Here is a 24,341-nt window from a genome sequence, read left to right on the forward strand (position 1 = left end):
GGAGCTGACAGACGGACATATGTCAGCTTCCTGCAACATCAGCAGTTTTCCGATTGGGTCAGGACAGACTCCACATGAAATACCTGTGTTTAGATTTATAAAATACCTCTGTTCCATGATCTGAACGTTATCTGCAGGCTCCTGATGAACTACTGACTCAGAAAACTCCAAAAGATGGCGACCCAGGTGAGCGGGACTTGTATCTGCACCATTTTCAGCTGGATCTCTCTGAAAAACACTAGAACAAGAAAGAGCAACAAATGTGAATTATGTACAGATCACCATTAAATGTGAGCTACATCAGTCAGGAGTAACCAGCGTGAATTATGTACAGATCACCATTCAATCCATCACGTGTAACAAGCATGAATTATGTATAAGTCACCATTAAATGTGAGCTACAGTAGTCACGTGCAACAAAGTCACCATTCAAATGTGAGCTCCATCAGTCACATTTTATCAACAAATTCAAACCAGCAGAACAATACTTCCCCTCAAAGTGAGCCCAACCTGTTAGCATGGGAGACTGTTAGAGGACCAACATCTAGGTGATAGTAGATATCTCACAGTCAAGCAAGATGCAAAGTTCTGCTATGTCTCCTAAGTAAAATACCAGACTCTAGCAGCAATTAACAGTAAATTGACAAAAGGAATGATTACAGGTTATATAATTACATAATGATATTCCCTGCCCAAATCAAATCACTTACATATACCCCCCACATGAATAATCACTTCTCATAACCTTCATGGACTGCTAATGTCTGCTTACTTGCAAAACACAACACACATTCTACTTGAAGACAGCCAAGCATACCGCCCATATCAATGAAGTAATGGTGCGGGCTTGTCACTTTCAAATGCCTTTAAGTTTTTCCTTTGACCCATGAGAAATTATTTTGTGGTATTTACTCAGTGGTATTTTCTTTCTTTGAATAGGTTTGATTTTTTTTTTTTTTTAGGGGACAACGTGTCATGAATGGAAGTGTAGATGTTTTAGGGGACAATGCGGCATGGATGGAAGTGATGTTTTAGGGGACAATGTGGCATGACTGGAAGTGTAGATGTTTTAGAGGGATGTTTTAGGGGACAATGTGGCATGACTGGAAGTGTAGATGTTTTAGGGGACAATGTGGCATGGATAGAAGTGTAGATGTTTTAGGGGACAATGTGGCATGGATGGAAGTGTAGATGTTTTAGAGGACAATGTGGCACGGATGGAAGTGTAGATGTTTTAGGGGATAATGTGGCACGGATGGAAGTGTAGATGTTTTAGGGAACAATGTGGCATGGATGGAAGTATAGATGTTTTAGGGGACAATGTGGCATGGATGGAAGTGTAGAGGTGCATACTATTTTTTTTTGCAAACCAATAAATCAAATTTAATGGATTAACCCACTATAGACTACATGCAGTCTCTTCCCATGCCCGTGCTCTAACACTAACCCATAAACACGTGTACAGATACTCCCAACTGTAATGGCGAACGTTTTGGTATACATGAAACTTTCAGCATTAAGCCCAAAAACATGCCTGCTTATCAGAATCCAACATTCACCTTCCAACACTCCTCACATAAAACGTCACTTAAAATCATAACTAAGAAAATGATTTTTGAGCTGGTGTACAGGATCTGAATTACCTAGACATAGGAAGGGGTTCTTGTGGCAGCCAAAAAAATTACTAGAAAATGGAAATCAAAGTCTAAGCCAACTATATTTGAAGTATTGAATATCGTAACCATGATAAAACAACAGAAGTGGGATGTTTAGAAAAGGGTAGGAGCAAATTACATAAAATAAAATGGAAATTGTGGGAACAATACATGCAGAAAAATGTTTTGGAAGTGGAGTAAGATTTAAGGGAAGGTAGGAATTCAGCAATTTATGTAATGTTGGACTGATGACAGTCATACAAAAAATGTGATGTATGTTTACCTATGTCTTGCGTGATAATTCAGTTAAGGTCACTGCAAAAATCGATCACCAAACAAATGAAAATTGAATCCGGCACAATAAAGGCTGTCCAATAATCCACAATTGGCAGGCAAACCAAAGTAAATAAAATATAGGTTTATTGTCCAAAAAGTAGATCCCATACAACATAAATCAAGTAAACGTAGATCCCATACAGCATGAAATTGAGCGCTTTCGTCTCCGCAGCCAGAGACTTCATCAGAATAAACTGGTCTAAATCGAGTTCTCTTATATATTCTACCTATGTCTTTAAAGTTGTTTAATTAATTTAGTTAATTGATTAATTACCCACTTGGATATCAAATCCTTCTTAGCAACAATTCTCAATTTGAAAATACCTACATCATTACATATAATAAATCGGCATTGGTTTTTATCAAATGTTTTCTCAATCTGCTTGCTGCACATTCACATAATTCATCTTGCAACCACGTTATGCGTTCTATTCAATCTTAGTTAAAACTTAAAAACACAATACTTAACATCTCATCAACTAATTTTATAACAGAGGGATGTGTAAAAAATATAAATAAAAATAAAAATACACAATAAATATGAACAATGTGAACACTACATATGTGAGTGTATGAATTTATAGAATGTGTGTTAATGAAAAAAATAGGCAAGTCAGTGAATATAAATATACTGAATAATTATACAGGGTCCCTTGGACGCTGCACATCTATAAATATATAAATATGTAAATAAATAAGTGGGGAATACATTTAAAATATATTAGTAGATGAATAAATAAGCAAATAAATATGCAAGTATGATAAATATTGTAATAAATAAATATGTGTATATATAAATATAAATATAAATATATATTCATGTACGCATACACACGCGGTCTGTTGGACACTGCACTTGCCTCCAGATGTGTTACATAAAACTAGGGATTATGCTTCAAATAAGGTTAAAAATGTTAATTTATGTTAAAATGTTGAAGTATAAATAAATAAGTAAAATGAAGATTAATGAATATACCGCTTTGTTGTGTAAAAAATCATGATGAATAATATAAACAGTTGTGAACAATTTTAAATAGAATAAATATGATAAATATAAATATATGTATATAATTTACGATGATGATGGATAAATAATTACATAATTAATCAAGAACTGTATAAAATTAATTATCTATACAACAAATGTAGATAAAACTGTAAAATCCTAGTATGTAAAACTGTAAGTAAATGAACCAATATGTGCATAAAATTGCTCACAGTTTTAAAACTGCACACATTCAATACAATGCTTAGAAATGCCACGATACATTCATATTCAAAAACATGAGCCAAGGTTACCATATTGGACTAAATTAACCTAAACCACAATTTGTTGTCCACCTTTTATTATTTTAGGATCCATTGCTAGGATCTTTAGTGCTGGTGTAATTGAAATATGGTCATTTAGCCCTTTTGCCACAGCTTGCATCCAACCTTAATTGCCATATCATTTCTCTATATTCAATTTTGGTTTCCCAGTCACCTCCTCGTTCTGGGAATCGTACTACCTCTAGTACCCAAAATTTAAAGTCAGCCTTTTCACATTTTATGGCATGTCTATATAGTGCGTTGTTCTCATTGGGTCTGTTGATGTCCCGAATGTGTTCGTAAATCCTGTTTCTCAGCAGCCTCTCTGTTTTTCCTATGTAAAAACTCTTACAGGCCGTGCATATCACTAGATAGACTAAACCCTTGGTATAACAGCTGCTATAGCTTTTAGCTACTAATTTTAGGGGGATGCTTGCAATTCTAATCTCTTTCTTATCATAAATGTAAGAACATTGTGCGCATCTGCCACATTTGTAGGTTCCGTGTTTCCTACTGGTCCCTTCAACCTGAGTTTCCTTTCTTTCTAAAATATTTTTGATATTACAATTCCTTCTAAAACTAAATCTCAATTTATTTTTAAAAACATCTGTTTTAGTTGCAATATTTCTAAACATGTCCCATATTTCATGTATTCCTTTCTTTAAACAGTTTGTACCATAAAAATATGTGGTAATCAGATAGGGTGTTAGTTTCACTTCTACTTCTCTATCCCTATCACAGCCCAGGTTCTGACTGCTAAAATTACCATTTTCTATTTCCTGGTATTCACTATTAAGGAGTGGCATATATCTGGTCCCCCTTCCTGATATAACATATTCCTTGACAGAATTGATAAGGTTAATAGGATATCCTCTTTCCACAAAAAGGTTCTCTAAATAAGTTATTTCATTCAAAAATTCAACCTCGTCCGATATCATCCTAGCCATCCTTATCATCTGGCCCTTAACAATGTTCCTTTTGAGTTGTTTTAAGTGATCACTTTGATAGTGTAAATATGCGTTCGAAAAATGTTCCTTTCTGTATATGTTCGACTTGTAACACTTGTTGGTCCTATCCTTGGTAAGCTTAACATCCAGGAAATGTGCATCATCAGTCTCTATCTGGTGGGTAAAACTTAAAAAGGAGGTTGTACCATTAATATAACTAATAAATTCCTCAATTTTTTCTTTAGTTCCATTCCAGAAAATAAAAATATCATCCAAAAACCTGAAATATTGCACTATATATTGATTATATTCGGTTTTAAAAACAAATTCTCTTTCCCAGTATAGCATTATAATATTTGTGTAGAGAGGTGCGCATGCTGAACCCATAGCCACTCCTTCATTTTGATGATAATAATCCCCCTTAAAGTAAATAAAATTATATTTTAGTACCAGTTCCATGCTTTCTAATACATTTCTAAAATCAGAAGGTGTGAGTCAATCCATCTCCCCCAAAACTTTTTCAAACCATTCTAATCCTAGTTTTTGGGGAATTACTGTGAACAATTCCTTTACATCAGTAGTAATAAAAAACATATTATCTCTAAAAAACATTTTGCTCGTTTTGTTTAAAAAAATCCCATGAATCTTTTAGTATATGTTTCCATCTGGAATAAATTTCTTTAATCATTGCATCCACATATATAGCCATAGGCTGCGTCTTAGATCCCTGTGAAGCAACAATAGGTCTTAAGGGGGGGTCCTCTAAGGATTTGTGCACTTTCGGTATTCCAAATATTCCTGGAACAACAGGTTTGGCAACTTTCAAATACCTATATAGTGCCAAATCTATCAAACCATTGAGGAGATTATCTTCCAAAATAAGATCAATTTTCCTATAGAAAATATTAATTTCATTCTTAGTAACGATACTGTAGTTTTGATACACTCACATATGTAGTGTTCACATTGTTCATATTTATTGTGTATTTTTATTTATATTTTTTACACATCCCTCTGTTATAAAATTAGTTGATGAGATGTTAAGTATTGTGTTTTTAAGTTTTAACTAAGATTAAATAGAACACATAACGTGGTTGCAAGATGAATTATGTGAATGTGCAGCAAGCAGATTGTGAAAACATTTGATAAAAACCAATATGATGTAGGTATTTTCAAATTGAGAATTGTTGCTAAGAAGGATTTGATATCCAAGTGGGTAATTAATCAATTAACTCAATTAATTAAACAATTTTAAAGACATAGGTAGAATATAAAAGAGAACTCGATTTAGACCAGTTTATTCTGATGAAGTCTCCGGCTGCGGAGACGAAAGCGCTCCATTTCATGCTGTATGGGATCTACGTTTACTTGATTTATGTTGTATGAGATCTACTTTTTGGACAATAAACCTATATTTTATTTACTTTGGTTTGCCTGCCAATTGTGGATTATTGGACAGCCTTTATTGTGCCGGATTCAATTTTCATTTGTTTGGTGATCGATTTTTGCAGTGAGGTTACAAGTTGTTTTTTGTCTTGGTTTCCGGTTGCGAGGAGTCCAAAAAATTAACGAGGAAAATCAACAATTTAACATGGACAGTAGCAGTATGCTTAACGAGCTTCTACGGGTTATACAGACCCATTCACAAAGTGACACCACGCAGGTAGGCACTAGTAGTGGCATACCGTGCGCGCAGAGCAGTCCAAAGGACCCCAGGAGTAGTCGCAATCTTACAGAGGTGAATGACCAACAGGTACGGGAAGGGCGTAATACGAGAGGCAACGCCAACAACAGGAGATTCAATGGAATTAATTCTAATAGCCCAGCGGAATGTGGCGACAACCAGGGGATGGACAAGCGATATTGGGATACCTACAAGGACATTGATTTTCACACATGGTTGGACAGAGCGTTTCGCAGTAACGCTAGAGAGAAAGAGCAGCCCAGGAGCAAGGAGCAAGCCAATGGTTACACATTCAGAGACAAATGTAAGTTTAAAAAATGTTATCTAAATATAAATCACTGTCAATTGAGAATTGGTATTTTGAAAAGTGCATAAAAGACAACATTGTCCCAAAAGGGCTTAGGCTTAACAAGTTTCCAAACAACATTAATTTTGACCAAAGTTTTTTTAAAGAAATATGTGACATTTTAAATGGTTGTGGCCTTTCTGTTTTAAAGGCCATGATTAAGCATAATATTAAAACTATGGAGGAAATTAAGAGTGAAACAGATAAGCTTAACAACGATATTAAATGTGATTTGTTATTTTCTCCTCAACAAATAAAGTCCAAACGCTAGGAACAGTCCACAAAATAAAAATAGAAACACTCTCAGTTCCTAATGCACGATGTACCCAGCACAAAAGGCAGAAGTGAATACTCAGCGTCCGGTAGATACTTCAAGATTTATTGCTTGAAACACAAAACAACGATTGTTAAAATTAATGAAGTTATAAGCTCATATGACAATTTTTATATATACAATTATTCAGATGTGATACTCGAAAAAGAACATTTCACCCTGTTTTCTAAGGGGATGAAGTTCATACCCGAAGGGACATTTAATTTGGTAGACAGCATACTCGATATTAAGAAGTATGTCAGAAAATTAAATTTAAGTGTGAAATATGATGGTACTATATATATACCTAAAGAGTTTGGTATTAAAAGTACATACACGCCACCCCTGAATAGTTTGTTGGATACTTTTGAGAAACTTGTAATAAGTGATTTATATAAGTACAGCAAACGTAGCAAGACTGGTATGAGATTTAATTTAACCAACAAAGAATATGATACATTGAAGGAGTTACAGAGGGAGAACAGGATCCGAATTATGAAACCGGACAAGGGGGATGGGGTGGTATTGTATTACGCAAGTGATTACAAAAATAAAATTATGGGATTGCTGCTCAACTCTGGTAAATACAAGATTTCTTCAAGGAATGAAGTACATATAGGGTACCATAAAGTTGATATGATGTTAGAGGACTTATTATTGGACGAAAGGATAGGAAATGATTTATACAAGTTCTTGAAAGTAGAAAACCCTATTATAGGGACCATCGTAGGTATCCCAAAGGTCCATAAGGACTTACAGGACCCCCCATTCAGGCCTATTATTTCAGGAAGTCAGGCCAAGACCTTTCCTTTTGGTAGGGTTATTGATAAATGGCTTAAACCAACTTTAAGGAAAATACCACACTTGGTGTGTGATTCGTGGGACTTCCTTGGTAGATTACAACCAGAGTTAGCGAAAGGGGTTGAATGGTTAGTGACTATTGATGTCATTGACCTATTTTCAAATATACCCAAAGAAGAAGGTCTGATCAGGTTTCATGAAAGCATGCATAGTCTTGGTGTGACATCTGAAGAGAAAAATGTACTGATTTTGGAGTTTATGGAGACTGTCTTAGCACATAACTACATTTATTATGAAGGGGAATACCACCAGCAGATTAAGGGAGTAGCGATGGGGGCAGCTTGTGCCCCCATATACGCTAATCTGGTGGTATTTGACTGGGAAAAGGAGTATATTTTCAAATCTGAGTGGTATAAGTATGTCACATGTTACCTTCGGTTTTTGGATGATATATTTTTATTATGGAAGGGTAACAGTGATGAGTTAGATCAATTTTGTGTGTACTTAAATTCGTGTAGTGAGAACTTTAAATTCACCTTTAATAAGGATAGGGTTACCATTCCCTATTTGGATGTGAGAATTAGTATACAGGACGGGAAATTTAAATCAAATATATATAGGAAAAACACGTTCAGCAATTCCTATTTGCATTTTTCAAGCAACCATCCGTGGGCCCAAAAAAGAAATATTATAAAAGGGCAATGTATCCGGGTGGCTCGGATGACGTCCAATGCTAATGAAGTTGAGGAGGAAATGAGGAAGGTAAGGGATTTTTTTAGGGAGAGAGGATACCCTATGGATTTGATAGATGATGTAAGTGAGTATGTGAGGAAGGAATGGGGAGTTAAGTACAAGCCCCTATTGGGAAATAGGTGTGGTACAGAGAAATGAACTGAGGTTAAAACAACTGATATAGATGTGGACAGTAGTAAATTCAGGAGGGCATGTATCATACAGCATTCTACATTTAGTAGAGATATAAAAGATATTGTGCAGAGGAATTGGAAAGTTTTGAATGCTGATAGTGATGTATTGAGAATAGTAGGGAAGGAGCCCAACTTCGTTTACAAGAATGGTTCTAATATGAAGTTTTTACTGGAAAGGAAGTACGACACGAATATAAGTAATGTATGTAAGGGAACAAAAAAATGTGGAACCTGTCAGCAATGTCAATATATTTATGAAGGTACAACTGTTTCTTTACAAAATTATAACAAAGTTAAAATTAGTTTTTGCAAAGGGAATTGTAGGACAAAAAACTTAGTGTATTTGGCTATGTGTACTAACTGTCCATGTTATTACGTGGGCAAGACAACTAGATGCCTACGTAATAGAATTTATGATCATTATTACAGCATTAGGAAAAATGACGAGAATAATGCCCTTTGGAAACACTTGAAAAATAACAAGGAATGCTCGAAGTTTAAATTTGGCATTTTGGAACAGGTAAAGGACAATGTGAGAGGGGGTGATACAAAAAAGGTAGTTAGTGATAGAGAAGTTAGGTGGCAAATCAGACTTAATGCCTCTGAGTACCCGGGAATAAATGATCATATTTCCATTAAACCAATTTTGGATAATTCTGGGTAATTATAGGTACACGAGCAAGTGTATGATGAAAGGCTTTGTCATACAATGTATGTTTTATTAAATGGATATGTACTGTGGAAATGTTAAACAATATGTGCAATATGTATTGAGTTTTACAAGTTTGGTATGTTTTTATATTAATGTATAGTATGTATGTTTGTATGTTTGTACGTTTAAATGTTTTGTAAAAAATATAGGGGAAGTTAGAATGGAGGTTTTAAGTGAGTGTTTCAGCACTTTTAATCGATTTTTTTAATATCAGATTATTATGTCAGGTGTTTATGGAATGTGTCATGTGATGTGAGAAGCATATAAAAGTGGTTTGAGTGCAATTAGCAGTGTTCTGATGAAGTCACGGAGTGATGAAAGTGCTTAACGTTGTTTTGTGTTTCAAGCAATAAATCTTGAAGTATCTACCTGACGCTGAGTATTCACTTGTGCCTTTTGTGCTGGGTACATCGTGCATTAGGAACTGAGAGTGTTTCTATTTTTATTTGTTATTTTCTGTTGATGAGTATAAGCATATTTACTATCGAGTTCTTTATGACACTGATGCATATATTAACACTAATATAAATAGGAAGTTAAAAAAGTTTGAGGGGGATATAAACGAATATAATTCATGAATAGCATATGTGCATGGTGAAAATGTTAATGGGCAGAAACGCAATACAGGTTATTTCTAATGCTCAGACACATTCAGTAGACAGAAGGACCTACCGCCCCCAAGTACCGCAGAGAGAAAGAAATTGGCAGGATCAGCAAGGTAGATATCACAATCAAAATAACAGACATTATTGGAACAGGGGGGACTATCAATATGAGTACTTTGATGAAGAATTCCCCATGTTGAATAGAAATGAGGCTATTGATACAGTACAGGCACATGTGGCGGTTGATGAATTAAGAAGATCAGAAAGGATAAGGAACAAACACCAGCAATCCTATGCACAAGCTGCAACGGGGAACACCAACCACATGGGAAGGCAAGAAGGGGATGTGGATTTTTAAATAGCTTGGACCATGACAGTGTGCACAATAACTCAGAATTTGGAGTGGATAGGGGAGTTGAGAAACAGATTATACATACTTACAATGACTTTAACATTTTCAACTACACAGATTTGGTAATCGATAGAAATTATTTTGATTTATTTACAAAGGGTTTCTCCTTCGTTCCGACAAGAAAACCTAGTATAGACAAGCTTATTTTAGACGTTAAATTGTTCACAAGAAAGTTAAATTTCATGCATATACACAAGGAGGCTACCATGGTAAATGAGGTCAGGTTCAACAGACATAGTATTTGGAACCCACCCTTGCATTATGAGATAGCCAATTTTGTTATTAACAAAATGAGGACAGAACATAAAACAAATAAAGAGAGGATGAACAATTTGAACAAGGTAGAGGAGAATATATTGCATGATTTAAGCAGCAACAGGGGTATACGAGTGATGAAGCCAGACAAGGGAGGGGGGTGGTGTTGATGGAGACATGGGAATACATTAGGAAAATGAAAGAAATACTAGACAAGGATCAAAACTACAGTAGCGTTACTAAGAATGAAATTAATATTTTCTATAAGAAAATTGATCTTATTTTGGAAGATAATCTCCTCACTGGTTTGATAGATTTGGCACTATATAGGTATTTGAAAGTTGCCAAACCTGTTATTCCAGGAATATTTGGAATACCGAAAGTGCACAAATCCTTAGAGGACCCCCCCCTTAAGACCTATTGTTGCTTCACAGGGATCTAAGATGCAGCCTATGGCTATATATGTGGATGCAATGATTAAAAAAATTTATTCCAGATGGAAACATATACTAAAAGATTCATGGGATTTTTTAAACAAAACTAGCAAAATGGTTTTTATAGATATGTTTTTTATTACTATTGATGTAAAGGAATTGTTCACAGTAATTCCCCAAAAACTAGGATTAGAATGGTTTGAAAAAGTTTTGGGGGAGATGGATTGACTCACACCTTCTGATTTTAGAAATGTATTAGAAAGCATGGAACTGGTACTAAAATATAATTTTATTTACTTTGAGGGGGATTATTATCATCAAAATGAAGGAGTGGCTATGGGTTCAGCATGCGCACCTGTCTACGCAAATATTATAATGCTATACTGGGAAAGAGAATTTGTTTTTAAAACAGAATATAATCAATATATAGTGCAATATTTCAGGTTTTTGGATGATATTTTTATTTTCTGGAATGGAACTAAAGAAAAAATTGAGGAATTTATTAGTTATATTAATGGTACAACCTCCTTTTTAAGTTTTACCCACCAGATAGAGACTGATGATGCACATTTCCTGGATGTTAAGCTTACCAAGGATAGGACCAACAAGTGTTACAAGTCGAACATATACAGAAAGGCACATTTTTCGAACGCATATTTACACTATCAAAGTGATCATTCAAAACAACTCAAAAGGAACATAGTTAAGGGCCAGATGATAAGGATGGCTAGGATGATATCGGACGAGGTTGAATTTTTGAATGAAATAACTTAGAGAACCTTTTTGTGGAAAGAGGATATCCTATAAACCTTATCAATTCTGTCAAGGAATATGTTATATCAGGAAGGGGGACCAGATATATGCCACTCCTTAATAGTGAATACCAGGAAATAGAAAATGGTAATTTTAGCAGTCAGAACCTGGGCTGTGATAGGGATAGAGAAGTAGAAGTGAAACTAACACCCTATCTGATTACCACATATTTTTATGGTACAAACTGTTTAAAGAAAGGAATACATGAAATATGGGACATGTTTAGAAATATTGCAACTAAAACAGATGTTTTTAAAAATAAATTGAGATTTAGTTTTAGAAGGAATTCTAATATCAAAAATATTTTAGAAAAAAAGGAAACTCAGGTTGAAGGGACCAGTAGGAAACACGGAACCTACAAATGTGGCAGATGCGCACAATGTTCTTACATTTATGATAAGAGATTAGAATTGCAAGCATCCCCCTAAAATTAGTAGCTAAAAGCTATAGCAGCTGTTATACCAAGGGTTTAGTCTATCTAGTGATATGCACGGCCTGTGAGAGTTTTTACATAGGAAAAACAGAGAGGCTGCTGAGAAACAGGATTTACGAACACATTCGGGACATCAACAGACACAATGAGAACAACGCACTATATAGACATGCCATAAAATGTGAAAAGGCTGACTTTAAATTTTGGGTACTAGAGGTAGTACGATTCCCAGAACGAGGAGGTGACTGGGAAACCAAAATTGAATATAGAGAAATGATATGGCAATTAAGGTTGGATGCAAGCTGTGGCAAAAGGGCTAAATGACCATATTTCAATTATACCAGCACTAAAGATCCTAGCAATGGATCCTAAAATAATAAAAGGTGGACAACAAATTGTGGTTTAGGTTAATTTAGTCCAATACGGTAACCTTGGCTCATGTTTTTGAATATGAATGTATCGTGGCATTTCTAAGCATTGTATTGAATGTGTGTAGTTTTAAAACTGTGAGCAATTTTATGCACATATTGGTTCATTTACTTACAGTTTTACATACTAGGATTTTACAGTTTTATCTACATTCGTTATATAGATAATTAATTTTATACAGTTCTTGATTTATTTAATTATGTAATTATTTATCCATCATCGTAAATTATATACATATTTATATTTATCATATTTATTCTATTTAAAATTGTTCACAACTGTTTATATTATTCATCATGATTTTTTACACAACAAAGCGGTATATTCATTAATCCTCATTTTACTTATTTATTTATACTTCAACATTTTAACATAAATTAACATTTTTAACCTTATTTGAAGCATAATCCCTAGTTTTATGTAACACATCTGGAGGCAAGTGCAGTGTCCAACGGACCGCGTGTGTACGTGTACATGAATATATATTTATATTTATATATACACATTTATTTATTACAATATTTATCATACTTGCATATTTATTTGCTTATTTATTCATCTACTAATATATTTTAAATGTATGCCCCACTTATTTATTTACATATTTATATATTTATAGATGTGCAGCGTCCAAGGGACCCTGTATAATTATTCAGTATATTTATATTCACTGACTTACCTATTTTTTTCATTAACACACATTCTATAAATTCATACACTCACATATGTAGTGTTCACATTGTTCATATTTATTGTGTATTTTTATTTATATTTTTACACATCCCTCTGTTATAAAATTAGTTGATGAGATGTTAAGTATTGTGTTTTTAAGTTTTAACTAAGATTAAATAGAACACATAACGTGGTTGCAAGATGAATTATGTGAATGTGCAGCAAGCAGATTGTGAAAACATTTGATAAAAACCAATGCCGATTTATTATATGTAATGTAGGTATTTTCAAATTGAGAATTGTTGCTAAAAAGGATTTGATATCCAAGTGGGTAATTAATCAATTAACTCAATTAATTAAACAATTTTAAAGACATAGGTAGAATATAAAAGAGAACTCGATTTAGACCAGTTTATTCTGATGAAGTCTCCGGCTGCGGAGACGAAAGCGCTCAATTTCATGCTGTATGGGATCTACGTTTACTTGATTTATGTTGTATGGGATCTACTTTTTGGACAATAAACCTATATTTATTTACTTTGGTTTGCCTGCCAATTGTGGATTATTGGACAGCCTTTATTGTGCCGGATTCAATTTTCATTAATTCAGTTAAGGTGTTTAAAAAAAAAAAAAATCACAACTCCTTCAACTATAATAATATATATCATTAACTTTAAAATACTACCCAGCACCGCTCAGTTGATACATAATGTCTCTACGTGCTTATCCCCGCACAATATAGCTGAAAATACCACGCAAATTTTGTTCAGACTTCATCCCCATCGCAATCTTGCCTCCACATGCTTGACAACAGCTTACCCCCCCCAAAAGCATCACTCTTGGTCATGGCTCTCTCAGAAACAAAAAAAACGTTAAATCCATGAGACCTGACACCATGTCAGGGCCTTGTCAGCATGAACTGCTTCTCTCTCTCTGCGGTCTACTACATAAAACAGTCAACATCAGCTTCTTGTTGCACTTTGTACCAGAGGCTCGAACTATGGTGCGCCCTCCCCTGCACCACCACTTGACTCTGGAAACTACAAACTTTTTATTTTTTAAACGGGAAACATTTTTATTGAATTACCACTTATGACATAGGCAATCATACAATTATATAAATAAAAACAAACCATACTGACATTTTCATCTCCAAACATTATGCATCACATTGACTCACAATCACTGTATAGAAGTTAAAACATTACAAAGCTCATTCAATTCCTGCCTTCCCTTAAACCTCATTCCTCCTCCAAAACATTATTCTTCTTGTATTGTTCCCACAATTCCCATTTTTTCATGTAATTTGCTATTACTCTTTTCTGAAGTTCCCACTTCCATTTGTTTTATCTGTTACTATATTCACTGTTTCTAATAGTCGGGTTAGACTAATGCCGGTGACTAGCAAAAAAGTAATAACAATTACTACAAAATGGAAATTAAATTCAGCAAGGCCGTACTCTATCCAGTAACATAATTACTACAAAATGGAAATTAAATTCTGCAAGGCCTACTCTATCTAGTAACATAATTACTACAAAATGGAAATTAAATTCAGCAAGGCCGTACTCCATCTAGTAACATAATTACTACAAAATGGAAATTAAATTCAGCAAGGCCTACTCTATCTTGTAACATAATTACTACAAAATGGAAATTAAATTCAGCAAGGCCGTACTCTATCTAGTAACATAATTACTACAAAATGGAAATTAAATTCAGCAAGGCCGTACTCCATCTAGTAACATAATTACTACAAAATGGAAATTAAATTCAGCAAGGCCGTACTATATCTAGTCAATTCCGATTCTGTATCATCACTCAAAAAATAATTTCTTTAGTTACACCAATTAGTTCACCCAGTATTTCTGGGGGAATAGTCTGCGGAAATTTTAAGTCTGCCAACTTATTACACTCCCAAAAATATGTTCCCAATTACCTCTCTTTTTCCCGTTACACCTCTAACATTTGCTGTCTACCTGAGGAAAAATTCTTTAGAGTCTGCATGGGATATACAAATACCTATGTAAACACTTCCAAGCAAAGATCCTAAATATTCACGACTTTGCTGCATATTTGGAAGACACACATATTCCCCCCATTCTTTCTCTGTGAATTGCTTATCCAATCTCTCTTCAATCCTTTCTTGCCTCTTCTAATCCACTTCTGTATTATCATACAATATTTTATATGCACTACTAATTATCCTTTAACAGCAGCTTCTTTTCTAGATTCTAGTAAAAACTCAACCAGTGCTGGTCTTTCGTTTAGGACCCCACCCCCATTTCTTTCTCTTTGCCTATACTCTGATCTCAATCCTTGACAGAGAAGGCAATTTCTAACGTGCAGTCCAAATAAATTCTTGGTGCCTTTCCATTCTTTCATCTTGCCCAATCCCCTAGTTCCTTTGCCAGTGTCATCCAGCCCCCTTTCTGCCTATTCTCTCTCTACCCCTAATTGCAGTAATCCCTATCGGCAGAATCTCCTTTCTCCATCTTAGTATGGCTTAGTTCTTAGAATACTTTCTGCTACTTTATGAATATAATATTCTATACGGTTATTGTTATTCTTCTTAAGGATCTGCCTCCAAAATCCCAGTCTCTTCTTGTTTTTTTTTGAGCTGCTGCCCCGTTTCATCATCTTCCCTTTCCATTTTGAATTTTAGCTTTCTACTTGTGCTATGTATAGGCACCTTAACCAAATCTAAAATACCACATCATATCAAGTAATAATGTTGTCAAATGTTTGCCTCCCCCCTCCAAAAAAAAGTACACTTGTGTACACTTACCATAAATGTAGAGGTTCGAGTGTATTCACTGTTGCAGTCATCACATTTGGGTTATCCCTGCCAGGGGCCCTCGGCCGTCCCAAATACCAGAGGCTTAAGTATTTCTGTGTTGGTTGTTGTCGCTTCACGACTGACATCAGGTCGTCAGTAGTATAAAGTAAGGCAGCCGATGCCATTACATCAGTTTTTCTTGCCCTAACCTGTCAGGAGCCCCCAAGTGGGAGCCAGGTTCTGGTGGAAGAACCCCACCAGTAGAAAGTAAATACCAATATGTTCCTTGTAAGGAAAGAGAAGAAAGAAGAGGGGGATGGAGGGAGGGAAACCGGGACTGCAACAGTGAATACACGAACATCTACATTTATGGTAAGTGTACACAACTGTACTATGTTCTTCGTGTTTCACTACTGCAGTCATCACATTTGGGTTGATTCCCAAAGCTGAGGAAATGGGTGCAGGTAGTCAAGGAAACTAGAGGTCAGATAGGATGTCCTGCAAGACTGCAGAGGCAAACCCTGCCTTGGATTTGGAGAAGATAGGCAGGTGGTAATGTTTGGTAAAGGTGTGAACAGATGTCCAGGTGGCAGCCTCCAGGATGTTCTGGTGGGGACTCCTCTGTGGAAAGCTGCAGAGGTGGAGGCTGCACCAGTGGAGTGAGTTCTGACCCCCTTGGTCGGAGGCTTTCCATGTTGCTTGCAGCAGAAATTAATGCAATGTGCTATCCATTTGGAAATGGTTTGTTTGGAGATGGCTTTGCTCTCAGCCCCTGCAGCAAAGCTAATCAGTAATTGATCAGACTTTCTGAAGGATGTGGTCCTGTCTAGATAGAATCTGAGCTGTCTGTGCACATCGAGAGAGTACAGGATCCTTTCACCCTTGTTTTGTGGGTTAGGAAAAAAGGTGGGCAAATGAATGGATTGGTTGAGAGCCACACTGGACACCACCTTAGGCATGAAGGTTGGGTTAGTCCTGAGGGATACCCTGTCAGCAGGGAAGATGATGAAGGGGTCCACAGCCATGAGTGCTTACAGCTCGGAAACCCTTCTGACTGAAGTGATGGCCAGAAGGAAAGTGGTCATCCAGGAGAGAAATTTTAGCTCTGCTGAAGAGGCTGGTTCAGGGGGGGGGCAGGGTGAGCTTTTCCAACAAAAAGTTAACGTCCCAAGACGGGGTAGGTGCTCTTCTGGGTGGCATCACGTTGCTAGCCCCACTTAGGAATTGTTTGATCAGAGGGTTTGAGAAAAGTGGCTGCTCAGTGGAGAAATGAGCAGATGATAGAGGCATGAATTTTAATAGAGAAAAAAAGAGAGTCCACTGTACAGGTCAGCTAAGTAATCTAGGATGACGGAGGGAGGACTGTGCCATATCAGCTCCCTTAGCCTGAATCCAGGTGCAGAACCTTTTCCATTTGTCAGCATAACACTTTCTAGTGCATCTGGCCTCACGTATAACATCCAGAACGAGTTTACTGAAGTTGGCAGATTGATCGGGGGTTAGGGAATAAGCAAAGCTGCCAAATTGAGGGTCTGCAATTGGGGATGCATGAATTTTCCTTCCCCCTGGGTCAGGAGGGTTGGAATCTGAGTGATATGCCATGGTGGCAGTGGGGACAGGCTACGCAGCAGTGGGTACCAATACCGGCGAGGCCAGTCTGGAGGAATAAGAATTGTCCTTGGTTTTTCCTCCTTTATTTTGAGCAGTACCCTGGGGTTGAGAGTTACTGGAGGAAAGGCATAGACCGATAGACTGGCCCAGGGGAAGGACAGGACATCCACTTTCCAAGCCATACAGTGATGCTCCCTGGTGCAGAACTTGCTGAGCTGATGGTGGGTGTGGGAGGCAAAGAGGTCGACCTTCGGGGTTGCCTTATTTCTGAGTTATTAGGGTGAAGGTTATTTTGTCGAGCTGCCACTCTTGTGAGTCCAGAAGTTTCTGCTTAATTGGTCTGCAAGAGAGTTTTGAGAACCTGGTAGGAATTGTGCTAACAGGTGGAGCTGCATGGCAGAGGCTATGTGCCAAATGGTCATGGCCAGCCTGCATAGAGGGTAGGAATGACTCCCTCCCTGCTTGTTGATATACCACATCACAGTGGTGTTGTCCGTTTTGATCAGGAGAGCCCATGGGGAGAGAAGGGGCTTGAAAGCTATCAAGGCATGCTGGACAGCTATCATCTCTTTTTGGTTGATGTGCAGATGGATTTGCTGTGGGATTCAATGGCCCTGTATGCACCTACCGTCCAGGTGTGTATCCCAAGCATAGTCTGATGAGTCTGTGGTGAGAGTCTGGGGGGGTGGGGGTGGTGAGAAAGGTAGTCCCTTGTTGTGGGAGCATGCTGTTGCCCAAAGAAAATCTTCTCTGAGGCAAGGTATCATGGGTATGAGAGTCGCCAGGGTCTTGACAGTGTTGACACCAAAGGCTTTTTAGGTACCACTGAAGTTTCCTCACATACAGTCTAGCATATGGAATGAGTAGAATGCAAGATGCCATGAACCCCAGAGCTTGCAGGATTTTCCTTGCAGATAACTGGGGTCTGGTGGCTAGTTGAGAAAAGTAGGCTGTCAGGAAAGTTTGCTTTTCTGGTGTAAGGAATGCCATCTGGGGATGCTGTGTCCAGGCTTGCTCCCAGGAATATAATCCTTTGGGTGGGTACCTGTTTGGATTTCTTTTCGTTGATTCTGTACCCCTTGGTTAGTAGGGAATTTACAAAGTCCGGGTGCTTGAGCAGCTTTTCCTGGCTGTCTGCATGAATTACGCAGTCGTCTAAGTATGGGTAAAATCTGGATATTCCTTTGCCTGCAAAAGGCAATGGCCAGAGAAAGACATTTTGTGAAAACTCTGGGAGGAGGAGGTAAGTGAAAGGGAAGTGCAGAGAACTGAAAGTGCAGAGATCCTGCCCTGAAACAGAGATATTTCCTGCATGATTCCCTGATAGGAATGTGTGGAGATAGGCCCCTCTTAGGTCTAGGGTGGCTAGCCAAGCATCCTTGGCGAGCATGGGTAGCAGCTGCTTAAGGGTGAGCATTTTGAATTTTGGTATCACCAGGAAGGTGTTTAGAATGGATAGCTCGAGGATGGGGTGCCAGGTGCCCTCTTTTCTGGGTACCAGAAAGAGTCTGGAGTAGAAACCTTTGCCTTTCTGTTCTGCAGGAACGTGCTCTATTGCCCTCATAAAGAGCAGGGAAAGGACTTGCTTTTGAGCCTCTGCCCATTGGTTTGGAGGTAGATCTGGGAACCCTTTTGGAGTTGGAAGGGTGTGGAAAGAAAATTTGTACCCTGGAACACTATGTTGAGAATCAAGTGGTTGTTCATAATGGTGGCCCAGGTGCTTGCGTGAAAGGAGTTTTTATCCTCCTAGGGGTAAGTGAAGGTGGGCAGAGAAAGGGGATGGGGGAGGACAGTTACTATGAGTTCTTACCATAAGGGGATGGCTTAGAACTCCCTGATTTTGAAGTGGAGGCAGTCCACTGTTTAGATAGTACAGTTTTGTACCTACCATAAATGTAGATGTTCGAAGATCCACATTGCTGCAGTCCTTACACTTGGGTAGTCCGCTGTCCTCGGTCGGCCCGAATATCAAAGTATAAGGCTGACGTCGGTCAAGGCGCATTTGACTGACATCAGGACGTCAGGGTACAAATGCGCATGACCGACGTCATATCCTCAGTCTTTTCTTGCCCCAGATGTCAGAAGACCCTAAAAATAAAGGTCAAAACCAAAAGACAACAAACAACCAACCATCCTAGCACTAAAAATATGTACAATATATACAATATATACAATATACCTCATATTGACAACCCAACCCACACAACCGCCTCTAACTACAGAGGGGAAGGAGGGAGGGTAATTGACTGCAGAAATGTGGATCTTCGAACATCTACATTTATGGTAGGTACAAAACTGTACTATGTTCTTCATCTCACATTGCTGCAGTCCTTACACTTGGGTAGAATCCCAAAGCAGAGGTAAGGGAGGATGGCCAAACTATAATGAAGCAGGAGCTGCCAAAATGCCCTGCAAAACAGCAGTGGCAAAACCAGCCCTGGATTTAGAGTAAAGTGGTAGGTGATAATGCCTAGAGAAAGTATGCACTGAACTCCAAGTAGCTGCCTCCAAAATATCCTTAGTTGCCACCCCCTCAAAAAGCTGTTGAAGTGGCAGTAGCCCTAGTGGAATGAGGCCTAATCCCAGCTGGAATCTCCTTGCCATGATGGGAATAACAGAAAGCAATGCAAAACCCAATCCACTTAGAAATAGTTTGTTTTGACACAGGCTTGCCCTGAGAACTCAAAGCAAAAGAAACAAATAACTGCTGAGACTGCCTGAACCCTTTAGTTCTGTCCAAATAATATCGCAACTGCCTGTGTACATCTAAAGTGTGCAAAATCTTTTCCCCTTTATTTTGGGGATTTGCATAAAAAGTAGGCAAATGAATAGTTTGGTTTAAAGCCACACTAGAAACCACTTTAGGCATAAAGGAAGGATTAGTACGTAAAGATACCCTATCCTTATGGAAAATTAAGAAAGGCTCAACCGCCATAAGGGCCTGCAACTCAGAAACCCTTCTTGCAGAAGTAATAGCCAACAAAAAAGCAGTCTTCCATGACAAAAACTTTAATTCAGTAGTAGCTGCAGGCTCAAAAGGTTGTAGAGTGAGTTTCTCCAACACAAAATTGAGATCCCAAGCAGGAGTAGGAGCTCTTTGCGGGGGTCTTATATTCTTTGCCCCTCTAAGAAATTGCTTGAACAAAGGATGAGAAAACAATGGTGGGTCACAATCATAGTGAGCCGAAATTGCTGCAGCATGAACCTTAATAGAAGAGAAGGACAAACCTTTGTCCAGTAACTCAGTAAGATATTGAAGAGCCACACTTAAATTAGGCTCAGAAACATCAAAATCCTTTGCTGCACTCCAAAATAAAAATCTCTTCCATTTATCTGCGTACACTTTCCTTGTACTAGGCCTTCTAGCTTCCAAAATAACATTCAAAACTTGCTGTGGAAGTGGAGGCCCACTATGGTTCAAAACAGAATATGCCAGGCTGTTAGGTGCAGAGAGTGAAGCTTGACATTGAGCAAATGACTGTCCTCCTGAGACAACAGATGTGGAATCGAAGGCAAAGGCCATGGAGGCTTCCGTACCAGGCTTCTCAGTAATGGGTACCAATGCTGTCGAGGCCAATCTGGAGCTATCAAAATCATCCTTGGCTTGTCTTGTCTGGCCTTTAGTAGTACCTTTGGGAGGAGAGGCGGAAAGGCATACACATGAAGATTGCTCCAATTGAAGGAAAGAGCAAACACTTTCCAAGCTGTGGGATGAAACCTTTTTGTGTAAAACTTTGGCAGCTGATGGTTTAGTGGAGAAGCGAACAGATCTATGTCTGGAGTTCCCCATGACACTGTCAATTTCTGAAATACATGAGGATCCAATTTCCACTCGTGGGGATCCATAATTTGTCTGCTCAACACATCTGCTAAGGAGTTCTGTGCTCCCGGCAGAAACCTTGCCTGAAGATTTAGCTGTAAACTGAGAGCAGTCTCCCACAAAATCATTGCTTGCCTGCATAGAGGATAAGAATGTGTTCCGCCTTGCTTGTTGATGTACCACATGACAGTTGTGTTGTCTGTTAGAATCAACACCTGCCCTGGAAGAAGTAAATCCTTGAAAGCTATTAATGCAAACTGGACTGCTAACATCTCTTTCAAGTTGATATGTAGATGTTGTAGTCTGGCAGGCCACTTGTCTTGTATCCACTTTCCATTGAGATGAGCTCCCCAAGCTTTGTCTGAGGCATCTGTCGTTAGAATCTGACTCGCCTCTGGCCGGGTCACAGAGAGTCCCTTGTTTAGGTGACATTCCTGAGCCCACCACAACAATTCCTTTTGAATGCAAGGTATTATTTGAATGACAGTGTCCAAATCCTGGCAGTGCTGTGTCCACACATTTTTGAGATACCATTGTAGCTTCCTCATATGCAGTTTGGCATTGGGAAGCACCAGAATACAAGATGCCATGAACCCCAAGGCTTGAAGGACTGTCCTTGCAGTCAGCCTGGACTGATGAGACAACTGATGAAAGTAAAGGGTAAGATTCTTTTGTTTGTCCGGGGTCAAAAAGGCCATCTGGGATGCTGTATTCAGTCTCACACCCAGAAAGCACATGTCCTGAGAGGGTACTAGACTGGACTTTATTTCGTTCACAGAATACCCCAGGCATCTTAGCACTGCTATCACATAATCCAAATGATGAAGAAGCTCGTCCCTTCCTTGAGCCAGAATCAGGCAATCGTCCAAATAAGGATAGATCTGTATTCCTTTTAACCTGAGGAAAGCTATCACTGGAGCCAGAACCTCCGTGAACACTCTGGGCGCAGTAGATAAGCCAAAGGGCAATGCAGAGAACTGATAATGAGAAGTCCCAGCTCGAAAACGCAGATACTTCCTGCAACTCAGTCTGATAGGAACATGAAGATAAGCCTCCTTGAGATCCAAAGTTACCATCCAATGATCTTTGCCCAGCAGAGGTAAAAGCTGCTGTAATGTCAACATTTTGAACTTGGGAATGTCCAGATAAGTGTTGAGGATAGATAAGTCCAAAATTGGTCTCCACGTGTTCCCTTTCTTTGGTACTAGGAACAGGCGGGAATAAAATCCTAGGCCCACTTCTGGCATAGGGACCAGCTGTATGGCCCCTATTTGGAGTAACAGAGAAATTTGCTTGTGAGCCTCTATTCTTTGCTGAGGAGGAACGTCTGGCATGCCTTTGAAAGGAGGCAAGGTATGGAAATAAAACCTGTAACCGTGGTAAATGATATCCAATACCCATCTGTCTTGGGTAATTAAACTCCAATTTTCTTTGAAAAGTGCCAACCTTCCTCCCAAAGGTGCTGCCAGACGAGAAGGTTCTGGCAGCTGAAAAGGTAGGTCATTGGGTCTGTTTACGAAAGGACTGACCCCTGCCCTCACCAAGACTGTGCAGGAGAACTCCCTGTTCTAGGCCTGAAAGAGCCCTGAGCTCTGCCCCTACCACGCCTAGATTTACCCCTAGACTGGGAATCATAAGAAGGATACGTCCACCCCTTAGTAGGCCAATTTCTACTAAACTTTGGAGGCTGAACCTGCAAAAATTCTTTAACAGTCTGCATAGACTTAGCCTTGTCTTCCATTTTCTTTAAGACTGCCTCAACAGGAGAACCAAACAACACATCAGATTGTAAAGGAGCATCTAAAATCCTTGTTTTAACATGGTCAGATAAATTCTGATCCCTCAGCCAGGCGTGCCTGCGAAGAACTGACCCAGTGGCAGCCAACCTAGACGAGGCCTGTACAGCATCAAAACCACATTGCAAAGAATGCTTACCCACCTGTTCAGAAACATGTACTAAATCTTGTAACTCTTTACAATCAATACCTTCCGCCAGAGCATCAACCTTAGACTTCAATTGAGAAAGGAGATAGTTTTGGTATTTCAACATGTGAAACTGGCAATTCAAAGCCCTCATAGCTAGAGTGGAGGAAGTATAAACTTTCTTTCCCCATCTATCCAAGGCCCTGGCCTCTTTATCTGTAGGAACCGGATTCTTGACAACAGAAGCCTTAACACCTTTAGGCCCCTGACTAACAGTTTCTGGGTCTGCCCTAGGACTCTTAAAAAGATACTTATGAGCTTCAGGCACCCTGTAATACCTATCCGGTTTAACAGGAGCAGGAGGCAAAGAATCAGGATTAAGAGAAGCCTCTGTAAAAACATCTTCCACCACATCCAAAACAGAAGGTATAGCCAAAGGCCTATGCTGGGGTAAAAACAAAAATTCTCTAAGCCTTTTCCTGGAATCAGAGAAGTCCTGACCTTCCCACTTAAAATGCTCCCTCATGGAATGAAGAGTTTCTGAAAAAGAAAAATCCTCAGGAGGAGAAGCAGAAGGAGTAGAATCATCCACATCAGAATCAGAATAAGGGAATACTCCTGCAAGTCTTCAGCCAAGACTCTGAAACATCCGAAGCCTGCTCAAAACTCCCTAGCTCAGGCTCCACCCTAGGTCTCTTATCAGGAGGGGCAAAGAACCCTAATCAAAGTAATCAAATCTTCTGCCATTTTAAGCATATGCTTCTTGGGCACAGTTCCTGAAGAACTAGGGGTGACACCAACTGAAGCTAAACCTGGCCTGCCTCTGGGAGAAGCCTTGGAAACAGAAGGAGAGGGCCTAACCACCCTAGGAAGGGAGGGGAGTATAGTAACCTGAGAAGCCCCATCAGCCTGACCTGCCTCCTGAGAGGCCACATCCTGCAATAACAAAGTCTCTCCCTGGGATCCCAAAGAAATGGAACCACCGGCTCCACCGACCCCTCTAAAGAACCGGCGTCCGGTACGGACGGTTCCTCGAGCCTAGGCTTAACTGCTTTGTCCGTGCGCTTCTTGAAGAAGCGGCCGGAGCATCCGACGGCATTTTATAATTGCACCGCTCAAGACTAACC

General features: G+C 38.7%; 1 protein-coding gene across 1 annotated transcript in view; it reads right to left on the reverse strand.

Annotated features, from left to right (window-relative positions):
• LOC122813060 (cyclic AMP-dependent transcription factor ATF-6 alpha-like) overlaps window positions 1–24,341 on the reverse strand; it is a 2,557,378-nt gene that overhangs the window by 1,482,520 nt on the left and 1,050,517 nt on the right. Inside the window, exon 10 of the mRNA XM_044085178.1 lies at window positions 107–238. Coding sequence (XP_043941113.1) covers window positions 107–238 — 132 coding nt within the window. The remainder of the gene's footprint in view (window positions 1–106; window positions 239–24,341) is intronic.

This window comes from Protopterus annectens, chromosome 10.part0 (assembly GCF_019279795.1).
Source record: "Protopterus annectens isolate FY-2018-M chromosome 10.part0, PAN1.0, whole genome shotgun sequence".
Classification (NCBI taxonomy): Eukaryota; Metazoa; Chordata; order Ceratodontiformes; family Protopteridae; genus Protopterus; species Protopterus annectens.